General features: G+C 45.0%; 2 protein-coding genes across 7 annotated transcripts; one reads left to right on the top strand and one right to left on the bottom strand.

Moving 5' to 3' along the window:
• The first annotated feature begins 445 nt into the window (after positions 1-445).
• On the top strand, positions 446-4934 carry LOC109775083 (uncharacterized). Of its 6 annotated transcripts, none has more exons than XR_012182298.1 (4): positions 446-3414; positions 3489-3583; positions 3903-3978; positions 4495-4934. XR_012182298.1 is itself a non-coding variant. In XM_020333848.4 (2 exons), exon 1 carries the CDS (start codon positions 699-701, stop codon positions 3381-3383), a length of 2685 nt encoding a protein of 894 aa, XP_020189437.1. In that variant the 5' UTR covers positions 446-698; the 3' UTR covers positions 3384-3414; positions 4495-4934. The 6 variants fall into 6 exon arrangements, 2 of the variants coding, with proteins under 2 accessions (XP_020189437.1, XP_040243267.1); XR_005754730.3 differs by having other exon boundaries at positions 3903-3998; XR_005754727.3 differs by lacking the exon at positions 3903-3978.
• Positions 4935-5184: 250 nt separating this feature from the next.
• On the bottom strand, positions 5185-9004 carry LOC109775082 (translocase of chloroplast 34, chloroplastic). The gene is made up of 8 exons (XM_020333842.3): positions 8797-9004; positions 8547-8667; positions 8295-8402; positions 8081-8205; positions 6663-6927; positions 5979-6047; positions 5730-5891; positions 5185-5621 (listed from the first exon to the last, which is right to left on the bottom strand). Exons 2-8 carry the CDS (start codon positions 8643-8645, stop codon positions 5469-5471), a joined length of 981 nt encoding a protein of 326 aa, XP_020189431.1. The 5' UTR covers positions 8646-8667; positions 8797-9004; the 3' UTR covers positions 5185-5468.
• Between the last annotated feature and the right edge of the window lie 18231 nt (positions 9005-27235).

Genomic DNA, 27235 nt, shown 5'->3' with positions numbered 1-27235 from the left:
CGTCAATAGATCCAAACGCGTTTGCCCGGTCAAGCCGCCGGCTCAAGTTCTTTCGGAGCTAGTCGCCTCGTTGACAACGCTCCTTGAGTCGCCGGTAACAGCGGAGAACCAGATGGAGCGCAATGCGGAGATAGCTAAACTTCGCGAGCAGATGGCTAAAGCTCAGGAAGATATCAACGCTGAGGGAGTTAATGATCGATCATCAACTCTTCTGTCCATGATCGATCATCGATGAGCTCGATGGGTGGCTGTGGCTGACATCAAATTGCAGTGGTTAGCTTCTCTTACATGGCTTTCAGACATGTTCGTCGACGCTATAATTTAGGGTCTTATGTCTTGGCTAAATCTTGTATGAACTCTTAGGGCCAGAGTTTGTATACTCTTTGCAGTGGTGTTGCTTGTGATTAAATAAGATAAGATGCCGACGTTCTAAAAAAACACGAAACCAAACCTCCCCCTTTTCTCCAGTCCCCACGCCCGCGCGAGCGCTACCTCTCACCGCCTGCGCCGCCGCCTTCTCCCCCCAAGCTTCGGCTCCACCAAGGTAGCCCGGCCGATTCTCGCAGCCCACTGAAAGCCGGCACGCCGACGGCCTTCGTCCTCTCGCGCCGGCGCGTCGCCGCGATCCCCGCCGGCACGGGCGCCTATTCCCCCCTTGCTCCTGCTCCCCGCTCGCGCCGCCGTTGCCGCGCGCCTCCATGAACTTCTCCGACGACTGGCGCTTCCTCTTCCCCGTCTCCTCCGTGTTCAACCCGCCGTCCCTCGCCCCGCCGGACGCCTCCCACGGGCCCCTCTTCTTCACCCCTCTCCCGCCGCCCGCCCCGCTCCTCTCCCTCCCCTTCCCCTTCCCTCCGCCCCTGCACGCCTCCACCACCGGTGACCTCCGCCACGCCCTCCGCTACATCGTCGGCTCCACCTCCTTCCTCCCCTACTCCGATCTCAAGTCCCTCTCGGGACCCCTCCTCGCCGCGCCGTCGCCGCCGTTCCCACCGCCTTCCAATCTTCTCGCCGTCGTCCCCTCCCGCTCCTCAAGCTCTCTCGTCCTCTTTTTCCCGTACGGCGAAAATGCGGAGAAGATTGCTTTCGCTCTTGTGAACTCGCCCGTTGCGAGCTCTGCGCCAGTTTCGCCCTTCGTTCAGAGTGATGGGTTCAAGCACCCTGGGCACCGCATACAGCAGCTTGCTGCTATTCCTGCCCAGTCGTCCTGGTCATCGGAGCCGGATGACAGCTGTGTCGAGGGTTTCCTGCTTGCTGCGACATTGTACTCAGTGAATTGGTTCAGGGTCGAGTCACGCGATTCGGGTTCCCCGGTGCTTGTACCGGTGGCCAAGCAGGGGTTTGATGCTGCTGTCGTGCACGCGTGCTGGAGCAGGCATTTTCCATCACAATGTGCGGTGCTGCTGGAGAATGGGGAGTTGTGTTGGTTTGATCTGAATACACGACTTGGAGGAAAGACGAGCGTTGGTTTTGGCGGCAATGGTGAAGACTGGGGGGACTGGCTAAGCTGTGCGTATGGAGCGCAACCGTGGATGGTGATAGTCGCAAGCACAAAAGCCGTCCTTTTGGTTGATTTGAGCTTTGTAGATCATGGTGACAAATACGTCGTGGAAAACGAGCCACACAAGTTTCAGTACAAGGTTCTAGCAAAAGTTGGGTTGCCAGGGTTATTTGAAACTGAGCCTTTTGACAGGACTGAGCATTATATTGCATTCTGCAAGGCTGGGTTCGATGATTCCCATATATCAGTAGTGACAGAGCGTCACTTGATTCTCCTTGATGTGACAAAGCCGTTGGAACCTGTGTTGGCTTGGCAGCATGGGCTTGAGAACCCAAATCATGTTGCCATGTTTCGGCTATCTGAATTGAGACCTTCCAAGGAATATGAATGGGCTTCAAATTCAGGTTTTGCCATTTTGGTTGGTTCGTTCCAGAATGGGGAGTTCAGTTTGTTCTGTTACGGGCCTAAGGAGCAAGGTTGTCCAGATAATTCTCATTTATACGCTTGGGATATTCCTTCGAGGCTTTCTCTGACAGGTCAGTATTGTGGCTGCAGCAATGAAATCATGAAAGAGATATTCTCAACGCCTGTTTCAGTATATGATGGGTATGCTTCCCAACACCGCGCTAAGTCCATTGTTGGCTACTATGTGCTTCCAGATGACCTCTCAATATCGGAGCCAACATCTGCCAGCTTTGCCTTGATCCGGCTAACAGCATTGGGGAAGTTGGAAATGCAACAGTATCGTGCATCTCGAGGTCTGCATGATGAAATTGACACCCCATGTGATGAATCAGAACATGCATCCATGGATAGTAGTTCATCCATTTTGATTGACACTCAGGGTGAAAATGTCTCCACCAAATATCGATTCTTGAAGTTGCATTTTCTATATGAACATCTGAAGGGCAATCTATGCAGTGCGTTGGCGAAGCATGGTACTGGTGTTAACGGAGACAGAGATCAAATTATTATTAGTGAAGACGTGTTGGCATTTGCAGAGGATAACTCCAGATCCAGCTCGCTGCCAGTTTCAGATTTCCTATGTAATGCTAGCATCCCCATGAATGTTTTCGAAATTGCATGTCAGAGCATATTGAACAGTCTACCTTCAAATATTCTTCATGTCTCCCTTTCTAAATACAAGGACATGCTAAAATGCGATACAAAAGAAGGCTTAGTAGAATATTTAAAAGTTCCTAGCTGTTCGCCACACAATGAACTTCGGCCTTTCCTGTTAGCGAAACCATCAAGCACATGTGAGAAGGTGACTAGCAAAGCGGTATCTCAAAATGCTCTTGTTGGGCCAGTGCTCCCTGTGCATGTCCTACTTGCAATGGAAGAGATGAACAGGGGCATAGACAGCCCTTCGGAAAGAGAAACTGCAGAAACTGACTTAGTACGCCATCGATGTAGTGAGGTGCTTGAAGCCTTTGTTCCTGAAGTATCCATTGCTGAGTCCGACAACTTTGATGGATGGTTCTCCTCACAAAAGTTGAATGACAAGAAGTCATATCTTGTTTACGAGCCTCGGATTGAAAATAAGTTTACTCTTGATAAAACTGTTATAAAGAAGGAAAATGAAGAGCAAAAGGCCGCTGATCGTACATCTTTTGAAACGTCTGCAGCACCATACAAGGATGAGAACTTCATGACATTTGTTTGTGGAAAAGCTGGGACTCTTGATTCTGGGCCTGAACAAACCACATCTGATTTGTTTGATTTCACCCCAGTGAGGATGGATTTTGCTTCCACAGATCTAGACATTCAACCTGCCGAGGAAGAAGTGTACAGATGCTTGAAGAAACAATTTTTAAGATGGCAAAATAATTTCAAGCCATACCAAGATTTTTGTAGCTCATATAAAATACAAAAGCCATCATAATGGCCTGCAGTGCTCCATTCAGTTGTAGCAGGTATTGTACATTTCCATGTGATGACATGCAAATTTGTTGAGAAAAGGACAGACTAGTAATATATACGCTCTCAGGTGCTTGGCCTGGTATAGACATACAGTGCTGTTTGCATATTTCAAACACTTCTTGGGAGTAAGATGCGGTGGGCGGCGCTGTAAATTATGAAGGGGTAGGATTCGAATAACTTGGTTTAAAATAGTATACTATTTTGTTAAGCTTTCTGCCATGTTATTTTTGACAATGTGTATGTTAAGATACAATTTTGTAACTGACAAGGATTGCAATAGACCTCCTTTTTAATTACAGTTTTTAGCCTTCACTTTGACTGTTAGCACAACTCATATGACCCTGAGAAAATTTGCAGCCATCGCTTTGTTCCTTTGGAGTTTGAACACATGCTTATATTCAGATACTGTGTACCATTAACCAGGGCCGTAGTTAACCTGTTTTATTTTCAGTGCTCAAACATTTTCTTTTGTTTTTTACAGCACCTATTATATTGACAGGATTTGCCACCTTGAGGTGCATTTAACAGGAATTTCACGCACTTGATGTTAAGCATTGGTGCGCCATTTATAGACCGTGTAATTACTACCTTTTCTGTATCATGCTCTAAGCCTTTTGGATGTGTTATGTGATTAACTGCCCTTGTAGTATATCATGTCCCACATGGTAATTGAAATAGAAGAAAATAGTAACATCATGCCCAAGGATAGTTATTTAAACTGAAACCGTGTACCATTCTGAAGTAATTTTATCCACTCAATATCGCCAGACATCTTGAGTGACAGAAGTTTTTCATTGGATTGAGTGCCCCAAACTTGTTGATTTCTATATTGCTGCGGCTGCATTCACTTTGGCCTTTTCGATTGTGGTTCACACTTTCTAATGGTAAAGGGTAGTAAGAAAAACTAAAATAATTAGTGTGAGAAAAGAACTCTTGTTGTTAATTTAGAGGTCCTTCTCAAAGCATGGTAGTTTTGCATGTATGTATATATATTCATCTCCAAATCCTTGTTGTGGAAGTGCCAAAACACGTTACTAAAGCAGAAAAAAAAATCGGATGGTTCAAAATTGCAGGTAGCAAGGCAGCAAGAGTCCAAGCCATATTGGGGCATTACATAGGCGACGAGGAGGGAGTGAGATTGCATCAAAAGTTCAACATTTTGCTGAGTGACAACTACGAGCATTAGCGCGTGCGTTCTTTTCTTTTCTTCTTTGTTGAGAGAAAGTGTGGCAGTTGTAACCTAACCAGATACGTGCACTCATAAAAAAAACTGTCTCACAAGAGTTTTTCTTCATTTCAGTTGAGCCAAAACCTGCCATTTGGGCAAAGTTTTTTGGCTGAAATCTTAGTTTGCTACGGGCTGCAACGATAGTGGCGTGTTTGCCTGTTGAGCTGTGCAGTAAAGTGTACATATTTTCTCTTGAGCATGGACCATTGTATGTCATGATTCTGAAGCTCCATGCTGATGCATGAAAGCAAATCCAGTCACACGATGGCCTCGTGATTAATGGTATTTATGTTGTACTTTCGCATTGGGAATGCATGTTTGAGACTGCACTGCATCACGCGACAGTCATTGTATAAAATACAGTTAGAACACTCGAGTTTTGTTCTCACTGCACTGTAAAACAACAGTTGACAAGTAGAAAATCCTTCTTGTTTATGCTATGCTAGTGAACTGCCAATCACCATGGTTTCTGATCTGGGTGTAGAGCTGTTTATGGAGCAGCTCTGGGCTCAGGTCTTCTCTCTTTTTTCATCACTTGTTGAACAATGAAGAAATTGCATTAATCTCCAAACATTCAGGCCATACAAGAAATTCAAATAATTATAGTTCACAACAATAACATTTGCAAAATTGCGAGAGCGTAATGAAATGGGGTACATAATCTTAACATCTAGAACACTAGCAACTTTATTCAAGTTGTTCCTGAGAGCTCTATAGATCCCCCTAAACAGACCACTGGAATTAGGAGCACAAAAAGAACAACACGGGGAGTTGAATGGACCACGATCAAGAGACTGGCATGCACTCTCATTGGCCAGTTCAGGCCTTAGGGTTGCGGGATGACGAAACTTTCTGGTCTACCGGGTTGCCGCTTCCAACCAAGTCTCTATAGCGCTGCTCCCAGTCATCCAGCTTCCCGTTCGAAATGTCAGAATGAATAGCCCTTCGGATTCCTTTTACCACAAAAAAGTACTGAAGAAGAGCATGAAGGATTAATCAGTAAGTATTATGTTTATATACAAATGATATGCCAAGTTTATGCTGTGAATTTTACTATTATTATCATGTGGGGAAGCTAACCTGCACGGCAAGGATGAGAGGTATGTACTTCTTCCAGCGATTGTTGGGATTTGGACCGTCGATTAACTTCTGATCAACATGAATGGACTTGCTTCCATTTGAGACAACAATAGTAATTTCTTTCATCAAGTTTGGAATCCATGGAGTTCCATCAGGAAGAATCTGCACAGTTATATGGCATCCTCAATTAAAATTCAAGCAGCTAGGCAGAAGCAAATGGAAGTCAAATACAGTGTGAAACCTACAAACCTTCGCCCCATTCTCATTAGTCTTGCACCTTCCACTGTTCTCTGCCAAAGCTATTGGCAAGGGAAAATCCTAAAAGAAACAGAGCATAGTGCTTTTTGTCAGAACTAATCATATCACATACACTGAAGACAAAGGCCCCATAAGTACGACCGTTTATCTACAGTCTCTATCATATACTGACAAATCCGATTGAAATGTTATGAAGTAGCTCGTAATTGAAGAGTGTGTTCTGAAGTAAATCAATGGGTGGAGCATGTTTCATGCAGTCAAATCAAATGCTCGTCAGACTATCATGGACTAAGACACTGCAGATCATCAAAAAATTCCATTACAGACGAGGTTCAGTTTCATAATGTACCAGCACATGGTAGCACTTGAAGCTACAGAGAAACTCAAGAAATTGATCATGCAGAAAAGGATCAAGATCAAACCGAAAGAGGATGGAGAAGAGACGGTTTTCATATAATAGCTAGTATTCATTCTGGGCACCCAGGGCGAAGAGCGCCAAAAAATATCAACCAAAATAACTTGGGAAGTATTTCCGCAGAAATATGTTCATGAGAAACAGCAGGACTGTAGTTTAGGCAGAGGAAGCTCCACAAAATCTCAAAGAAGTTGACAGTGTGCTGATATTCCATTAAATAAGATGGAAATGATTGTATAGCAAGTGAATATGTACATTACCGCATATTCTCGTTTGCCGATTCCTGCACTGGAACGGATATATCGCAAAAGCGACTCTGATCTTCTTGCAAGGAAATCATTATAGTCAATTCCATCAGGAGGAGACAGCTGGGCATGGGTCAATACAACCAATGTTCTTCTCCAAATGGCCTTCCCTAATGAATTAGTGATGGCTCTTATAACTTGTTCATCCAATGTATCCATTCTATATGTATCCAAGCGATCGACGTACAGGAGGACATCAATAGTCTTCTCCAGAAGAAACCTGCAATACCATTGATAAAACATTTAAGATACAAGCATAGCAATAAATATTATGATATACAGATTGTATGACAACAACAGTGGGCAATTATGAAAGCAGCACAAATTTTTCTATAGATGCCAATTCAGTGTACTGCAATCTCAACAACCTTTGCTGTGATTACAACTGCTAACAAATAAAATATGGTTCTCTAGAAAGGGAAAATTAATCCAAGGCAAAATTGAGAAAGTGGAGACAAATAAGATAAATAAGCACACGCGGGTTAGCATTTTAACCTCGTTAGTATGCAAAAATTAAAGTCCAAGGGGAAACCCCAATTATGATATCCAAATTGATAGGTCAATTGTGCAGATGCACCCACTACAGTGTAAGGTAACTCAACCACTATGTATCACATCAAGCACTTAAGGTGGGGTGACCGCCAGCTGACTAGTATACACCATTGCCAGCATAAAATTAACATATATGCATAGACTATTAGAGTTGAGCACTTTTAGAGAAATAATGGACTTTAATAGAATATATAAATTACGGTCCTGAATGCTACATTAGGGACAGGATTATCACAATTCACAAAAGTAAACCAGTAATGATTTAACGACAGCAACAGAAAAGATAGGACAGCTCTGTTCAGGAACACAAGATTTATGTATAAACAGAAATGCAGATGTCTCTTCTTTTATTTTTATTTATGTACTTAAACTCTACATCTCTACCCATGCAGACCAATGGAAGAAATTGATACGTAGATGTAGAACCCAAGCATTCACCATCTTTTAAGTACATATTGGCAATATGCTACTTCAGATCAATGTGATTGCTATGCACAACAAACTGATTGACCTAGAATCTAGGCCTATATTGACACCATGGGAAAAAAGACTCGTAAGGTCTAGATACCATCCCAGGATCAGCATTTAAGCAATGCAGTAATTCATACTGAAGGAATTTTCGAAATGTGTGAGCAAAATGATCTTGCCAGTTGACAAAACAAATAAAACATCAAATTCAGAGCAACACGATGAAATAATCTACTCATGTCCCTAAGTCAAAAATGACAACCCTCATCCAAAGCCCTATATTACAAGTTACAGTATCCACAATCAATTGCTCACTTGCAAACAAGCATGGTTACCACCCAACATGTGCATACCTCTTTATGATCTCCACAGCCTGCTCATTGATATACCCACCTTCAATGAGCCCAGGAGTGTCGATAATGTTCAAGGTGAATCCTGCCCGGGTGCGGGAGCACATCATTGGCCTCAGACCCTCAGACTGCATAGAAACAACATACAACGACGCACTCCCGCATAAGTAACTCAAAAAGAGGCACAAACTGAGACAGCGCCAGGAAGAAGTGAGACCTGGAACGCGCTGACGTTGGCGACCCTCTCCCCGACAATGGAGTTGACAGTGGACGACTTCCCCACACCGCCCTTCCCCATCACCAGAATCGTCAATGTGCTCACATTCTTAACATCACAACATAAGCAAAACATAAAATTGCCATCAGTTCGTCACAACTCACAATCACAGACACAATTAGAACCTAGCCATGGATAATTTAATCAGCTGGTCCAGGTCCAGGTGAGGGGCGTTAAATAGGCGTGCAATACCTCCTCCTTGAGCTTGCCGAGGAGCTCGTGCAGCTTGGTCTGGGTGGCCGCCGGGAACTGCTGCAGACCAACCCACTCACGCGGTATCGGCGCCGCCATCACCGCCCGCTCCTCCTTTCCCCTGACACACGGACGCACGGACACAAATCAGAAACATTAACCCAAATTGGTCAAGCCGCGCGGCGGCGGCGGCGGCATGGCGGCGAGAGTGCGCGGCCGGACTGAGCTGGTAGGTGGGGGGGATGCTTACCGGGCGATACGGAGGCCGACGAGGCGGGCGGTTAAACCCTAGACTCGGCGGAGGTGCTCGGAGACGGGGAGGACTCGGCGGAGGGGGTTTATGAGAAGGGAAGAGATAAGGAGAGAGATGGAGATGGGGACTCTCTCCTTCTTCTGTTTTGTTCATCTTTTCTTTTGGGTCTTTTTTGTCTTTTTGCTTTTCCCCTGTGGACTAACGGGCTGGGCCTGGGATGCTTGTTCTTTGGGCTGGTTTTATGTAGGCCTACGACGAAAAGTAATTTCCTCTCAACAAAAAAACTCCCCTTTCGATAGGGTTTCTTTCTTCTCCCGGGGCGATTTCGCCACCGTCGAGACTTTGCTCCCCTGCCGCCGATTACCCACCCTGTTGCCCGGTTCAGAGCGACCAAGGGGCGATCTCTGTATCGCTGCCCGCCCTTAGCCAGGCCCTGGGGTGCGACGGAGTTAGGGTTACCCTCAACACTCGATCTAGTTTCTTACATCGGGTTAGTGATCTAGATGGCATCTGATGGAGCTTCGAGTTCCTCTGGGCTTAGCAATGTGGAAAAGATGATGGCAGAACTTGGCCTTCGTGAGGAGGACCTCGATGACGCCATCTTTGACGAGAAGGAGGCGTCGCCGGAGGCGCCTAGATGGATCGCGCTGGCTAGGGTTAACACCAACAAGACCTACAGCCAAACGTGGTTTTACAGGAATATGCGCTCCGCTTGGGACATAGCGCAAGAAGCAAAATTCAAACCCTTAGGGGATAATCTCTACACTGTCCAATTCTCTTGCTTGGGGGATTGGGAGAGGGTCATGCAAGATGGTCCATGGAACTTCTGAGGAGATGCAGTGATCTTGGCACCATATGATGGGATAACCAAACCCTCAACAATCAAGCTCGAGACTATTGACATATGGATCCAAATCCACGATGTGCCGGATTTATATGCTCATCTTGTTGGACCGCTAGCTACTAAAGTTGGAGAAGTGTTGTTTGCAGAAACCCAATCCCATGACTTTACAGGAAATTTTTACCATGTGTGGGTCCGCATCAATGTCCTCAAGCCACTCAAGAACGCGGTGTTAATGATAAGAGACGGCAAGCGCCAGATTTACAAGGTCAAGTATGAGAAGCTTCCGGACTGGTGTGCTGTGTGTGGTATGCTCGGCCATCAATTTAAGGAACATGGAAACGGAGTTCACCCGCCCTCGGCCTTGGTGTTCAAGGAGCTCCGAGCAACATGGTTTATGCGTAATGGGCGAGGCCCAGGAGAGGGTCGTGGACGCCGGGGAGACCGTCGTGGTGGTCGCTCTAGTGGACGTTCAAGGAGAGAGCCAGGCGGTGAACCAGCAGAAATATATGAGGAAGAACATCATGCAGCCAAGTCTAATGTGGATATGCTTGATCTAAGCTGGAAAAGGACAAACCCATATGACGTTAATAAACTGGACATACATCAGGGTGATGCAGTAGAACAGTGCAGCCACTTTGGAGATGGAGTTAGCGATCATACCCCACGTTTCTTCTCCAGTTAGCCCTCCACCTGAAAGGGATTCAAAGAGAAACAAAACTACTATTGATGGCAAGGATAGCACTTCTTCGTCCAAGAACACTTTGGTGGGCTCCTTCGAGGGGCGCCGCCTGGCCCAATGAGTGTGCTAAGTTGGAACTGTCGTGGCGCGGGCAACGCTGCGACAGTTCGCGAGCTTCGCGACATCGTAAAGAATTTTGTCCCTACCGTGCTTTGTATTGTAGAGACTCAAATTGATAGAGCAAGGGTAGAGATGTTATCAGGAACTCTTGGTTTTGATAATGGCTACGCTGTTAGTAGTCAAGGTAGAAGTGGAGGTTTAGGAATTTTCTGGAACAACCCAATAAAGATTGGGGCCATTTGCATTTCTGTCCCTAACTCGAACCACCTACTCAGATTTGCCCCTAATTCCAAAGCCTGCTCAAAAATGCCCCTCCGCCGTTAGTTCCCCTTACAGAATTGCCCTTCTGTTCCGTTTCTGTTAGGTCAAAGGGGTTTGACCGTTTACTTGATGTTTTCTGGACATTTTGCCCCTGCCTCCTTTTGTCACCGACATGTAGGACCCACTATCAAGGTCAAATGGCAGCAGTTGACTGGGTCAACAAGGAAATGGGTCCACTTGTCATAGGTTAGTTATTTTGGATTGATTATTTTAGATTGATTTAATATGCCATTAACAGATTAATTAACTAATTAATACCCACATCATGGATTAACCCTAATCTAACTCGCAAAAAAAGATTAACCCTAATCTAACAGCCCCACGTGGTGGTGGGGCCACTGGCAGCGGTTTGGTCATAAGAAATTGGGCGGCGCCGGCGCTGGTCCGAGCGAGGACGCACGGTGGCGAACACGGCGGCGCACGGGAGCGAGGCAGAGGGGCAACCTGCGGTCAAGCGAGGCCTCCGAGCGTTGCACGCATCTAGCAGGTACGACGGGAAAGACCGGAGTGACGTCCAGCACAATGACGGTGACCGGCGGAACATGGCCTCGCGGTCAGGATGGTTCAACGGCGCGCAGCTCGGAGGAGAGGTGGCAGGAGATTCGAGGCCAACTCCGGTTGCCGAGGAAAATTGGAAGGGTAGTCGGCACTCGCCGGAGCGACAGATCAGGGCAAGATGGCGGCTGGCCGGAGGCAAGGAAGACAGCAATGGCGCGGACTAATGAAGGCGCGCCGCATCAATTCGATCTGCGCGGAGGGAACAGAGATCTTGGCAAAGCTCCTGGACGTGGAGGTTGAGCCCGAGGAGGCCATCGGCCCTGCAGAGAAGAAGGCAACGGCGGCGGAGATCTGCACAAGGAGGGAGGAAGGGAAAGGGAGGGAGAGGGGGAGGGAGAGGGAGGATGGGATGGAGACAGGGCTGCGGCGCGTGGGGAGCTAGCAGCGGCAGCGCCCAGTCTAGGGTAGTCGGAGCTTGCCGGAGGTGAGAGAGAAAGGTTGTGAGGTAGGAGAGAGGGGTGGGCGATTTTTTTCCTTTTCTTTTTTATTTCTATGTTTTCTTCGGGTCCACATGTAAGTGACATGTGAAGCCAGGGGCAAAATGTCCAGTAAACACCCCGTAAACGGTCAAACCCCTTTGACCAGACAGAAACGGAGCGAAAGGATATTTCTGTAAGTGCGCCTAACGGCGGAGGGGCATTTTTTAGCAGGCTTTCGAATTAGGGGCAAATGTGAGTAGTGGATTCGAGTTAGGGACACAGATGTAAAAGACCCTAAAGATTGATATATTAGGCTATTCTGTGTATCATATTGGTTGTACGATACAGGAGCCGGGTGTGAACGAGTGGAGGATGACCTTAGTATATGGGGAGGCTCAAACCCATCTAAGGCACCAGACATGGGACATTATGAAAGGGATAAGCACTCTGAGCGACGTCCCTTGGCTTTGCATCGGCGACTTCAATGAAGTTCTACGCCCAGACGAATAAGAGGGTATTGGAGAAAGGAGTAATGCTCAGATACAAGGCTTCCGCGACACATTGGACGTCTGCAGGTTGATGGACATTGGCTACCAGGGGCAGTTTTGGACTTACGAGAAGAAGGTTTCGGGTGGTAGCTATACACGTGTACGGCTTGACCGGGCTCTGGCGACAGCCGAATGGAGCGAGAGGTTTCCCTCGGCCAGCTTAAAACACTTGACGGCTGCAACATTTGATCACTGTCCGATTTTGCCAAGCATGCATGACACCCAAGCAGTCAACATGGTCAAAACCTTCAGGTACGAGGTCATGTGGGAGGCACATGAGAACTGGGAAGACACCTTGCGGGTTAGTTGGATGGGCGCCAGCCAGGCTGTGCGGATGGAGGAACTCCGAGTGAAGCTTAGATCAGTTGCGGCAGACTTGTGCAGATGGAATAAAAACACCTTTGGTTCGGTTCGGAAGGAAATAAAAACACTAAAAACTGAACTTGAGCGCCTACGTGGTGATTTGGCTAGGACTGGACCATCGCATGTTGAGCTCAAAATTAATGAAAGGCTCATCGAGCTTTACCACAGAGAAGAGCTAATGTGGCGCCAGCGGTCACGACTTGAATGGCTTTCAGCAGGAGACAAGAACACGCGTTTCTTCCACCTTCGGGCTAGCCAAAGACGCAAGAGAAACATGATCAAGGCACTTGCAAATTCCTTAGGCGTCATCATAGAGGACCCGGAGGAGCTGAGGACCATGATTGCGGATTTTTACAAAAGCCTATATACTTTTGAGGGTGTAGTTGGCATGGACCAAGTCCTATCTACTGTGCCAGTGAAGGTTACTCAGCACATGAATGATCTTCTGACATCACCCTATATTAACGAGGAAGTAAAAACAGCTCTCTTTCAGATGTTCCCCACAAAGTTACCGGGACCGGATGGCTTTCCAGCTCATTTTTATCAGCGTCATTGGGACATTTGTGGAGACGAGGTCACCCGTGCAGTGCTGGGAATTGTTAGAGGTGAGGAGAGTGACAACTATGTGAATGACACAGTTCTTGTGTTCATCCCAAAGGTTCTAAATCCAACCCAACTTTCTCAATTTCGCCGCATAAGTTTATGCAATGTCATTTACAAAATTGCTTCCAAGGTGGTTGTGAACAGGCTCAAGCTAATTCTTACGGATATTTAAAAACATTATAACTGAGCACTTTCCCTACTCTCTCACGCCCCTAGCTGTTTTAGCCGTTAGATCTCATGATGTGGGCGTTTTTGGTCGTTGGATGTGCCTTAGTGCTACAGTTTCCGGGCTGCTGCTCCAAAAACAAAATCGGAGCACTATGGTTTACTGGGCTAGAAAGAGGCCAGGTAAGCCCATTGGGCTGTCAGTGCGCATGGACCCCGTGAGGCGACCCAATCCAACTACCCTCCATGCTAAATCGTTCGCTCCCATCCTGACCTCTCCTCTCCCGTTGGCGGCTTCAACCCTTCTCTGATCGCGCTAACGGCGGCGGTGACTGACACTGGGCGATGCGGATGCCCAAACCCTCCCAGAACCCATCTTCTTCGCCCCATTCAAACCCAGCGGGCTAGCCTTCCTCCTCCGCAACGACGCAGATTGATGCTACGGCGGCGTTCCATCTTCCTTATTGGTCCCGACGCTGCCCCATCACCTTTTGCGTCGCGCGTGCTCGCGTGGGATGGCGGCGTGTCCAGATCGGCGCACAGCTCAGCCGATGCGACGCGACGTGACACCTCCGGCACCCTCACCATGTTCGCCTTGCCTTATTCACCACCCTACGTCTGTAACAACCTTGCAGTTTTGCAGGTAATCCGTTTCTACCCCTCTTCTATCTCCCCTATCGTTGTCTAATGATATTGCTCTCCCTCTCCATTCGAATGCTCCTTTCTCTTTCTTGCTAAATCTCTTGATTTACTGATGCAAGTTTTTGTACCGATAAGTATGACAGTCTGCAGGGATTGTGCATCTAGGAAGAATTATATATGTACAGGCGGAATAATAAAATCAGTAAAATGACAGTTCCAAATTTCTCCCAGAATAAAGTGAGAAGAAATGATGTATTGTATCTAAGATCCATCGGAACTGTTCAGTTTTAATATTTGGATCATTGGATTTACGAATATACGAGACATTTGAATTAAGAGATGGAGGATCTGATTGCGTTGTCAAAGGTGTTCTCAAGGTAAGTTCACTAACCATCTTTCTATTCAGAGTGAAGGTGTGCCCATAGTTATAATATGTCGCTGTTTGTACATTTTAATTTAATATAGATGAAATTTTGATAATGACAAGTCCTCATAGCTGTCACTGGTTTCTTAGAACTTCTGGTATGCTGTTTTTTTGTATTATAACTAGCGCATATCTGTGTTTTTATTAGGTGGATATCACAATTTACTGAAGAAAGGTGTCATCTTTCTCTGTGGACAGGGTCACATTAATCTTATTGGCCAGTACTGATTGGGAAGGTATGTATCTTAAGCTCTCAACTAACATATACTTATTTTTTCTTGATATTGTGCTGACATAAAAGATATGTTATGTCACGGGATCCATCTGAGCAATTTCGCATTGATAACTTCATAGTCGAACAACTTGATGTGTCATTGTGCAACCAAAAGGACTCCGCCGACCTTTGTGTCAAACGTCGAAGACCTCTAGGTACTGCTCTCTCTTTTATCATGATCGATTATTCTGCCATGCCTTCTTGTTTGCTTTCATCCACAATATTATTGGATAAAACCTCTCACATGCCTACTCTGAGATATAATTTGCTCCATTGATGCACGGAGTGAATCTGATTTAGACCAACATTGTAACTGACATGATAGCATGTGCGTTTATCTTGCCTGACAAATACAATGTACATAGAAATGAGATACTCTTGCTGTAACTTGCTTCTATTCTTGCGACTTAGGTCTGTTTCGTCTTTTCTTTCGTAGAGATACTGTTCAGACTAGAGGATCATGCTTTCAGTATACCAATTTATTTTCATTACTACCTTGCATCACCAACTATCCAGAAAAATTTTCATAAACATAACAAGGTTGTGGCAGCTCTTCCTATTCATAGGGGATATTGCTCAATGCTCTTCCTTTAAACTCATTTTTGTGTGAACCAAAGAACACAAATTTCTCATGATTCTAAGTAGTTTTTTTTACAGTAAATTGCTGATTTATTTATCTGCTTTTACATTTGTGATCAATGTTTCTTCTAGCATGTCGCTTTGTCGCACCAACAAGTGCATGGCTTTATCCTGTGATAGCCCAAAATTAGCAAACGTTGCACTATTTTAGTCACTGAAAGTTTAGATGGATCTCCCCATGCTAATTTGTAGTATGAATTTGCACTTCACGTGATTAGATGGGCCTAAAGACTGTAAATTTCAAACACATAGTTGCATCCATGTTGCTGTTATATACACTAAAATTAAGGTTGAATTCGATTATAAGCACGCAGATGGTGTACTTTGTTATTACCAGTTAAGGTCTTGGTTTTGTTTATTATCATTGCTCCATTAAATTTAGTTTGACTTTTTGTCGTTCTACCTATCCCACTTCTGACATTGCTAGAACCTACACTCCTGGCCTCCTCCATTACCAACACTATAGCACATATGCAAATAACATAAGTTGACAAACTCCAACTCGATAATCCAGATTATATAGTCACCATACTGAGGACTGTGTTCCTCCAAATTTAGAGGGAAAAAAAGAATTGTTGTTCAATCTGCTATATACAAAACAATAAGTAGTTTCTAATTGCTCGTCCAAAATAGACAGTCAATTTGTAGTATGCTTCAGTTCTAAGAAAACATTTTTAGCCTGCAGGTTACTTCCGCAAGAAAATTAGTCCGTCATTTAAATGATTTCTATCTTTTTTTGAGTTTGTAAATTACTTCTATCTGGAAGGGAGATTTCTTCCTTTGGTGACCATTAGTTTGAATTTGAGCAAATATATATACACAAATCTAGGTGGGTACAAGTTATTTTTATCATCTAACACTGTTCAACATTGACCAGTTTTCAGTGTGTTATTTAATTTTGTGCTAAAGAGAGTAAAAAGAAGAAGGTTTACCTTTGATTTTAGTTTTTTGTGCTACTTGTGTTGCTAAATTAGTTCCACTACAGTAGCGATTATAATCCATATAGCAATTATATTACCAATTCGATCATTGTTCATGGGCACTATGAGGGCCCGAGGCACTTTCACATATCAGTTTGAGAGAAACTATGTTTCGCCTTGGGAGATAGTCCATGGATTTTATTTTATTTTTGGATCTTGCATCTGCCATTATTGGGTAATATTCTTCATTCGATAATAGTTTTACTTGCATATTGGTTTGAGCAAGTGTAGTCTCTTCGGTATAACTTTGTATCATCTGTTGTCCAGTTATTGCAGGTTTGATGCATTAATTCTCTGCTGGTACGAGCACGCTAAAGTTGTTACTTTTTTTGGTAAGGCCAAAGCGTTCCTGGAAGTACAACAGAAGGGCTTGCCTTTCCAGACGAGAAAAAATGACAGAGCTCTCTTACCTTAAAATGTTATCTTTGTACTGGTCTGTTCAGAAAGAAGAAGTAACGATCAGTGCCATTTTCATATATGTATGGACTCAATGAAATTATAGGTGCCATATCGTGATTTCGACCACCACAGAGTTATTGTGTGGCTTGGATCTGGGTAGTAATCATGCTTTCAGACATTTATAAATACCTACCTTTCCATTGTAAAAAGGGACGGGCGCAACAACGCGCGCCTTCAGTGATCTAGTAATCTCACATGAACAATCAACTTTTGTTCCCGGGAGGCTGATTACTAACAACTGTAAGTGCATCTAGTGTCCCTTAGTGATTTTGGTGTATTGAAGACTTATAGGTTAAGGGACTAATGTGTTTTTGAGTGTACATAGGTCTATAAGTCTATAAGGAGTTTGATATTTACAGAGAAAGTCAACCCCTAAAAATGAAGTTCTTCGACTGAAGATTTTGGTTTTCTGAAGACTTCCTGAAGACTTTGAAAGTGAAGAAAAATTGGTGTGACCTTGAAAACTTGGTATTCATTCGAGGAACATGAAGCGTGAAGACTTTTGTTTTCGTAGTTTCATTTTCCCTTTCTTGAGTCATAGGAAACACCGTACTGTTAAAGGGGGTCGAGGAAATACTAAGGAAAACTTTCCATGTGATGCTCAACTCAAAATCCTACACCTACCAATCCCTTCGAGTGAAGCCATTGGAAATCTCATACAGTTCAGTCAATTTCTTCAGTGACAGAGACGAAGTTCTTCTGGTCGCTGAGGAATTTGTTCTGACTGAGGAGTTAGGAATTTGCCAGTGCGGATTGCCTACACAGTGAGGAACATGATAGCCATGAGGAATTTGATACTCAAAATTCCGACCGTTGTTGTGCTATGCGCTAGCTGTCCCAAAATATCTACCCACCTAACGGTCATATCATTGAAGGGCATTTATGTCTTATCATGTCGGGCTGCTCCCTAGGCTATAAATAGCCGCCCCCTACAACCACTAGCTGGTTGGCCGCTCCGAGAGAAACTGACACTTGTCATTTGAGAGCATCCCATCCTCCGAGGACTTGAGCGAAAATCATCAAGTGAGGAAACCCAAACCCAAACACCTACAAACCCAAAGTGATTGAGCATCACTGAAGAGATTGATCCTGCATGGATCCGACGCTTGTTACCTTTGAAGACTGCATCTTCCAGACGGTTAGGCGTCATGGTCTAGAGCATCCAAGAGGAAATTGTGGATCGCCGAGTGACCGAGTTTGTGAAGGTTTGGACGTCACCTGAAGACTTACCACGAGTGATTGGGCGAGGTCTGTGTGACCTTAGCTCAAGGAGAATACAGTGAGGACTGTGTGTCCTCAGGTTTAAATACCTAGCCGCTCCAACCAGACGTACAACTATTACAACAGTTGTAACTGGTCTACCAAATCATTGTCTTCACCAAGCCTACTGGTTCTATTTCCTCAACTCTTTCATTTCCTCATTTCAGTTGTTGTGTGCTTGTTCATATCTATTTGAAGACTTTGACTGAAGACTTTCTCAATTTCCTCAGTTCAATTTCTTCAGTATGTTTGTCTTCATCCTGTTTTATCCCGTGTTTACGCTTTCTGTACTCTATGCTTGTCTTCATTTCATCATGATGACCATGCTTATGATCTGTTATGTTTACATCTAAGTACTTATTCCGCTGCAAGTAGTTCTTCACTTAGGAATTTTCTCTCCCTGAAATTCCTCAATGAAGAATTCATAAAAATCGCCTATTCACCCCCCTCTAGTCGACATAACGCACTTTCAATTGGTATCAGAGCAAGGTACTCCCTTGTTCTGTGTGATTTTGGTTTAACCGCCTGGAGTTCTAGTTATGTCAACCGCAGGTATGATCAAGGTCTCTACTGGGTGTCCTACCTTCGATGGGACGGATTACCCCTACTGGAAGAATAAGATGCGAATGCATCTTGAGGCAATTGATAATGATCTTTGGTATGTTGTGGAAAATGGTGTTCCCTCAGTCACACCTTCTCTGAATGCTGCTGATGTGAAGAGATTCAAGCAACTCAATTCTCAAGCGAAGAACATCATATGTGGCCATCTGAGCAAAGGGCAGTATGGAAGAGTGAGTGCTTTGGAAACTGCTAAGCTTATCTGGGATAGGCTGTCCAAAGTCAATGAAGGAGTCTCAACACAGGATGACTCTCGAGTTGATGCTCTTCGCAATCTCTTCAACCGCTTCAAAAGACTCGACAATGAAAATGTTCAACAAACCTTCAATCGCCTCACTGACATCTCAAATGAGCTTCAAGCACTTGGTGCCACTGACATCACCGACCATGAGGTGGTGAAGAAATTGCTGAGATCGCTTGATTCCTCATTTGATACTCTGGCACTGATGATACAAGAACATGGAGATTACAAGTCACTTGATCCCGCTGATATCCTTGAGAGGCTAAACACTCATGAGTTCCAGCTTGATGAGAAGAGAGATCTCTATGGTTCAAGCTATGGCAGATCGCGTGCCCTGAAGGCCAAGGCTGTCTCTGAATCTGAAGGTGAAGATTCTGGTAGTAGCCTTGGTGATCCTGAAGAACTGAGCCAGGAGCTAGCATTGCTCGTGAAGAAATTCCAGAAGTTCTCAAGACGTGGTCGCTTTGGAAAATCCTCAAGGAGCAATGATTCCTCATCCAGTGACTACAAGAAGAGGCTATGCCACAAATGCAAGAAACCTGGTCACTACATTCAAGATTGTCCTAAGTGGGAAAAGGAATCAAAGAAGAAGAAATACAAGGATTACAGTTCTGATGACTCAAAGAAGAAGAAGAAATCTTCAAAGTCTTCATCATCAAAATCCTGGAAGTCTTTATCAAACAAGAAGAGCAGCTCCAAGAAGGCTCGGGCATTCATTGGCAAGGAAATGGACTCTGAGGCTGAATCTGAGGAAGATGAGGCATCTGAGGAGTCCGAGTCTGGTGTGGCGAGTCTAGCTCTCGCTACTGCATTCGTCAGCAAGTCTATCTTTAACTCTGAAGAAAATGGCTTCACCAACAAGGTTGATGAAGGCAATGATGACTGCGCTCCCACCTACTGCTTCATGGCAAAGGGTGCCAAGGTACTCAAATATACCTCCTCTGAATCAAGTGAGGATGAATCTGATGAAAACCTCAAGCCCAGCTACTCTAAACTTGCTAAGATTGCTGTGAAATAACAAAAGGCTTTTGAAAAGGTTCAAAACATGCTAGACAAAAGTGATGATATGTTGGGTGAAGAAATGGACCGCACTAAAACCTTGACTGATAATCTTCAGAGACTTCAGTCTAGGTTTGACAACCTTCAAGGTCATCATAACACTGTCTTATCTGATCATGAGAAGCTCTCTTATGAATTTCTTTAAAGAAAGCAAGATCTTGAAAAGCTAAGGGTGAGTTATGAAGATCTTCAGAAGGAGCGCGGTTCATTACTTGCTCAACAAATCAGCGCTGCTCAGGAAGAATTTGTTCCTCCATGTTTGAAGTGCATTGAACGTGAATCTGCTAATTCTTCACCTGAATGTTCAAATGCTTCTAATGCTACAAATTCTTCACCTGTCTCTGCTATCACTAATTCCTCACCTGAGGACATTGCTAGTATCACTGATGATGCAGGGCGGAAGGAATTGTACATGACAGGCATGTACAAAAGCCTCAAAGGGCATCGGACTCTTTGTGATGTGCTTAAAAAGCAGATCCTCAACAGGAACCCTAGGAAAGAGGGTATTGCCTTTGAGAGGAAAATCAATGCTGATGGAACATATTGGAAGCCTGAGCAGTACCCCAAAACCTCATGGGTTGCTGCAAAGGGACCTCCAGTAGATCCATCTACTTTATCTGGCTTTACATGTGAATCTCCTCATTCTTCTGATGAGTCATTTGACTCCAACTATAAACTGTTCAAAAATCAGAATGGTGAAGTATTTGCTAGATATGTTGGCACTAACTGCAGGAATGGTTCCCCTATAAAGAAAATCTGGGTTCCCAAAAGGTGCCTTGAAAATCTTCAGGTGAATGTCATCATGACACCACCCGTGAAGAATAGGAACCCCAGATCAAATTCTTCATATGGACTAAATTCTTCATATGGATCCAAGTCCTCATACGGACCAAATTCCTCACGTGGATCAAATTCCTCACGTGGATCAAATTCTTCAAAAGGATCAAAGTCCTCATATGATCATCATCGTGTTAATACCTCTGTTTCGCAGGGAAGAGCTAAGGGCTATGAATATGTGCATTATTCTTCAAACCATTATGTTCATAAGTCCTCGAAGAATTTCTCTGCTTATTCATATGCTTATCCTAACTCCTCTTATGTGAAACGAAGTGGACTGGCTTCTATGCCACCTTTCTCATATGGAGCTCGCAGAGTGATGAACTCTTTGCCACCCCTTTAGATGTAGGTGGTGAAGAAAAGGAACTAATTTCTTCTGCAGGGTCAGGTCTCCAGACGTGCTTAAACGTCTGAAGAATTTGCTGGAGACCTGAAAATGCCTGAAAGGACGTAGGCTAATCATGAAGAAATGAACTTTCATTTCTCACGCCCTCATACTGCTTTATCTGTTCTATTGCTCGATAAAATTGATCTGATTGATGTCATATTCTTCACTGATGAAGTATATGAGTTCGTAAGCTGCACTAATTCATCTGCAGGATGATCAACCCAAAGCCAATGAGTGGGTCCTCGATAGTGGATGTACAAATCACATGACTGGTGACAAGAATCTATTGATGGATGTTCCCTTATCACCATCGCATCTGAAGCATATCATCTTCGCTGACAAAGGCAAAAGTCAGGTATTGGGTCTAGGTAAGGTTGCGATCTCAAAGGATCGGCACATGGACAAAGTCATGCTCGTCGAGTCCTTAGGATACAACCTCATGTCTGTCTCAATGCTTTGTGATCTTGATATGGTTGTTGTCTTTGGCAAGTATCATTGTGTTGTGATCATGGAAGCTGACAATTCCAAAGCCTTCGAAGGCTTTAGGAGAGGAGACCTGTATATTGTTGATTTCTCTACAGGACCTCAACCAGCTGTATGTCTACTTGCAAAAGCTTCAGAAGGCTGGCTATGGCATCGACGACTTGGTCACGCAGGCATGAGGAATCTGCACACGCTCGCGAATCAGAAGCATGTCATTGGCATTGAGAATGTCAAATTCCTCAAGGATCACTTATGCGGAGCCTGCGAAGCTGGGAAAATGACCAAGGCCAAACATCCAGCGAAGACTATCATGACTACCACTCGACCATTTGAATTGCTTCACATGGATCTCTTTCGTCCTAATCATTATTCTGCAGTTACAAATGATGCATCTCAATATGGCTTTGTTATTGTTGATGATTACTCTCGCTACACATGGGTGCATATTGTCACTTACAAACATGAGGTGCAGGAAGTCTTCAAACGATTTTCCTCGAGGGCTTCAACCAACTTTGGTGTGAAGATCAAGCACATCAGAAGTGACAATGGAACTGAGTTCAAGAATTCTGGTCTTGATGACTATCTTGATGAACTTGGTATTACTCATGAGTTATCTGCTCCTTATGCTCCTCAGCAGAATGGCGTCGTGGAGCGCAAGAACAGGACTCTTGTTGAGATGGCTCGCACTATGCTTGATGAATACAAGACGCCTCGTCGTTTCTGGATTGAGGCAATTGATACTGCGTGCCACATCATCAACAGGGTATATCTTCACAAATTCTTCATGAAGACTGCTTATGAACTCCTCACTGGCAAGAAACCCAATGTGAGTTATTTCAAAGTCTTCGGTGCTAAATGTTGGATTAGAGATCCTCATCACAACTCAAAATTTGCACCGAAAGCACATGAACTTTTTATGCTTGGTTACGGAAAGGACTCGCACACCTACAGAGTCTTCAACAACGTTCTTCACAAAGTTGTTGAAACTGTAGATGTGCGGTTCGATGAAACTAATGGCTCACAAAGAGAGCACCTACCTTCTGTATTAGATGGACAGTCACCTGAGGAAACTATCAAGTTCAAGGCTACTAAGGATGCCATTCCTACCGAAGAATCTGTTGAAGAAATCATTCCAGAACGTGAAGAACATCATGCTGATGCACCTGAGGAAAATGATGCTGAAGAAAATACTGATCAAATTCCTCAACGACAACCCGCTCATCCTCGCGTTGCCAACGAAGTGCAGATTGAGAAAATCATTATTGGGGATCGTTGCAGAAATTCAAAAATTTCTACGCATCACCAAGATCAATCTATGGAGTTTGCTAGCAACGAGAGGGGAGTGCATCTTCATACCTTTGAAGATCGCGATGCGGAAGCGTTGCAAGAACGCGGTCGGTGGATTCGTACACGAAGTGATTCAGATCGCGGCCGATTCCAATCTAAGCACCGAACAACGGTGCCTCCGCGTTCAACACACGTGCAGCCCGGTGATGTCTCCCGCGCCTTGATCCAGCAAGGAGAGAGGGAGAGGTTGGGGAAGACTCCGTCCAACAGCAGCACAACGGCGTGGTGGTGGTGGAGGAGCGTGGCACTCCAGCAGGGCTTCGCCAAGCACTATGAGAGATGAGGAGGGAGAGGGGTAGGGCTGCGCCAAGAGAGAGGGACACTCGTGTCTCTGGCAGCCCCAAAACCCCCACTATATATAGGGGAAGGGGAGGGGGGCCGCCCCCCTAGATCCATCTAGAGGGGGGGGGGCGGCGGCCCCTCGGGGGGGGCGGCGGCCTCCTTAGGGTTTCCAACTAGGGGGCGCCCGTCCGGGGGGGAGGGGCAGCGGCCCCCTAGTTGGAAACCCTAGGCGCCTTGGGCCCTTGTGGGGCGCACCAGCCCACTAAGGGGCTGGTTCCCACCCAACTACAGCCCATTAGGTCCTTCAGGGCAGGTGGACCCTCCCGGTGGACCCCCGGAACCCCTTCGCTGGTCCCGGTACAATACTGATAAACCCCGAAACCTTTCCGGTGACTGAAACTGGACTTCCCATATATAAATCTTCACCTCCGGACCATTCCGGAACTCCTCGTGATGTACGGGATCTCATCCGGGACTCCGAACAACTTTCGGTAACCACGTACAATTCCCATTACAACTCTAGCGTCACCGAACCTTAACTGTGTAGACCCTACGGGTTCGGGAACTATGCAGACATGACCGAGACATCTCTCCGGCCAATAACCAACAACGGGATCTGGATACCCATGTTGGCTCCCACATGTTCCACGATGATCTCATCGGATGAACCACGATGTCAAGGATTCAATCAATCCCGTATACGATTCCCTTTGTCTACCGGTATAGCACTTGCCCGAGATTCGATCGTCGGTATACCGATACCTTGTTCAATCTCGTTACGGCAAGTCTCTTTACTCGTTCCATAACACATCATCCCGTGACCAACCCCTTAGTCACATTGAGCTCATTATGATGATGTCTTACCGAGTGGACCCAGAGATACCTCTCCATCATACGGAGTGACAAATCCCAGTCTCGATTCGTGCCAACCCAACAGATACTTTCGGTGATACCCGTAGTGTACCTTTATAGCCACCCAGTTACGTTGTGACGTTCGGCACACCCAAAGTACCCTTACGGTATCCGGGAGTTGCACAATCTCATGGTCTAAGGAAAAGATACTTGACATTAGAAAAGCTTTAGTAGACGAACTACACGATCTTGTGCTATGCTTAGGATTGGGTCTTGTCCATCACATCATTATCCTAATGATGTGATCCCGTTATCAATGACATCCTATGTCCATGGTTAGGAAACCGTAACCATCTATTGATCAACGAGCTAGTCAACTAGTGGCTCACTAGGGACATGTTGTGGTCTATGTATTCACACATGTATTACGATTTCCGGATAACACAATTATAGCATGAACAATAGACAATTATCATGAACAAGGAAATATAATAATAACCATTTTAGTATTGCCTCTTGGCAATAAAGATCTTGCCTTCGGATCTGAGGTAGAAGGTATACCCAATAGTTTCCTTAGGGTATCCTATGAAGACGCATTTTTCTGACTTGGGTTCGAGATTTTCAGGTTGAAGTTTCTTGACATAAGCATCGCATCCCCAAACTTTCAGAAACGACATCTTAGGTTTCTTCCCAAACCATAATTCATACGGTGTCGTCTCAACGGATTTCGACAGAGCCCTATTTAAAGTGAATGCGGCAGTCTCTAAAGCATAACCCCAAAATGATAGCGGTAGTTCGGTAAGAGACATCATGGATCGCACCATATCCAATAGAGTGTGATTTCGACGTTCGGACACACCATTATGTTGAGGTGTTCCAGGCGGCGTGAGTTGTGAAACAATTCCACATTTCCTTAAGTGCGTGCCAAATTCGTGACTCAAATATTCTCCCCCACGATCTGATCGTAAGAACTTGATTTTCCTGTCACGTTGATTCTCAACCTCACTCTGAAATTCCTTGAACTTTTCAAAGGTCTCGGACTTGTGTTTCATTAAGTAGACATACCCATATCTACTTAAGTCATCCGTGAGGGTGAGAACATAGCGATAACCACCGCGAGCCTCAACGCTCATTGGACCGCACACATCAGTATGTATGATTTCCAATAAGTTGGTTGCTCGCTCCATTGTTCCGGAGAACAGAGTCTTGGTCATTTTGCCCATGAGGCATGGTTCGCACGTGTCAAATGATTTATAATCAAGAGACTCCAAAAGTCCATCTGCATGGAGTTTCTTCATGCGTTTGACACCAATGTGACCAAGGCGGCAGTGCCACAAGTATGTGGGACTATCATTATCAACCTTACATCTTTTGGCATTCACACTATGAATATGTGTAACATCATGTTCGAGATTAAATAAGAATAAACCATTGACCAGCGGGGCATGACCATAAAACATGTCTCTTATATAAATAGAACAACCATTATTCTCATATTTAAATGAGTAGCCATCTCGCATTAAATGAGATCCAGATACAATGTTCATGCTCAAAGCTGGTACTAAATAACAATTATTGAGGTTTAAAACTAGTCCCATAGGTAAATGTAGAGGTAGCGTGCCGACGGCGATCACATCGACCTTGGAACCATTCCCGACGCGCATTGTCACCTCGTCCTTCGCCAGTCTCCGCTTATTCCGCAGCTCCTGTTTTGAGTTACAAATATGAGCAACCGCACCGGTATCAAATACCCAGGAGCTACTACGACGCTGGTTAGGTACACATCAATAACATGTATATCACATATACCTTTGGTATTGTCGGCCTTCTTATCCGCTAAGTACTTGGGGCAGTTCCGCTTCCAGTGACTGTTTCCCTTGCAATAAAAGCACTCAGTCTCTGGCTTGGGTCCATGCTTTGGCTTCTTCCCGGCAACTGGCTTACCGGGCGCGGCAACTCCCTTGCCGTCCTTCTTGAAGTTCTTCCTACCCTTGCCTTTCTTGAACTTAGTGGTTTTATTCACCATCAACACTTGATGTTCCTTTTTGATCTCCACCTCCGCTGGTTTCAGCATTGAATATACCTCAGGAATGGTCTTTTCCATCCCCTGCATATTGAAGTTCATCACAAAGCTCTTGTAGCTAGGTGGGAGCGACTGAAGGATTCTGTCAACGACCGCATCATCCGGGAGATTAACTCCCAGCTGAGACAAGCGGTTGTGCAACCCAGACATTTTGAGTATGTGCTCGCTGACAGAACTATTCTCCTCCATCTTACAACTGTAGAACTTGTCGGAGACTTCATATCTCTCGACCCGGGCATGAGCTTGGAAAACCATTTTCAGCTCTTGGAACATCTCATATGCTTTGTGCTGCTCAAAACGCTTTTGGAGCCCCGGTTCTAAGCTGTAAAGCATGCCGCACTGAACCAGGGAGTAATCATCACTACGCGACTGCCAGGCGTTCATAACGTCTTGAGTTGCTGGGAAAACAGGTGCATCACCTAGCGGTGCTTCAAGGACATATGCTTTCTTGGCAGCTATGAGGATAATCCTCAGGTTACGGACCCAGTCCGTGTAGTTGCTACCATCGTCTTTCAGCTTGATTTTCTCTAGGAACGCGTTGAAGTTGAGGGCAACATTAGCATGGGCCATTTGATCTACAAGACATATTGCAAAGTTTTAGACTATGTTCATGATAATTAAGTTCATCTAATCAAATTATTTAATGAACTCCCACTCAGATAGACATCCCTCTAGTCATCTAAGTGATACATGATCCGAGTCAACTAGGCCGTGTCCGATCATCACGTGAGACGGACTAGTCATCATCGGTGAACATCTTCATGTTGATCGTATCTTCTATATGACTCATGTTCGACCTTTCGGTCTTCCGTGTTCCAAGGCCATGTCTGTGCATGCTAGGCTCGTCAAGTCAACCTAAGTGTATTGCGTGTGTAAATCTGGCTTACACCCGTTGTATGCGAACATTAGAACCTATCACTCCCGATCATCACGTGGTGCTTCGAAACA

The sequence above is a fragment of the Aegilops tauschii genome, chromosome 4, assembly GCF_002575655.3.
Source record: "Aegilops tauschii subsp. strangulata cultivar AL8/78 chromosome 4, Aet v6.0, whole genome shotgun sequence".
Taxonomy (NCBI): domain Eukaryota; kingdom Viridiplantae; phylum Streptophyta; class Magnoliopsida; order Poales; family Poaceae; genus Aegilops; species Aegilops tauschii.
This window is presented reverse-complemented; position numbering and strand designations above follow the sequence as displayed.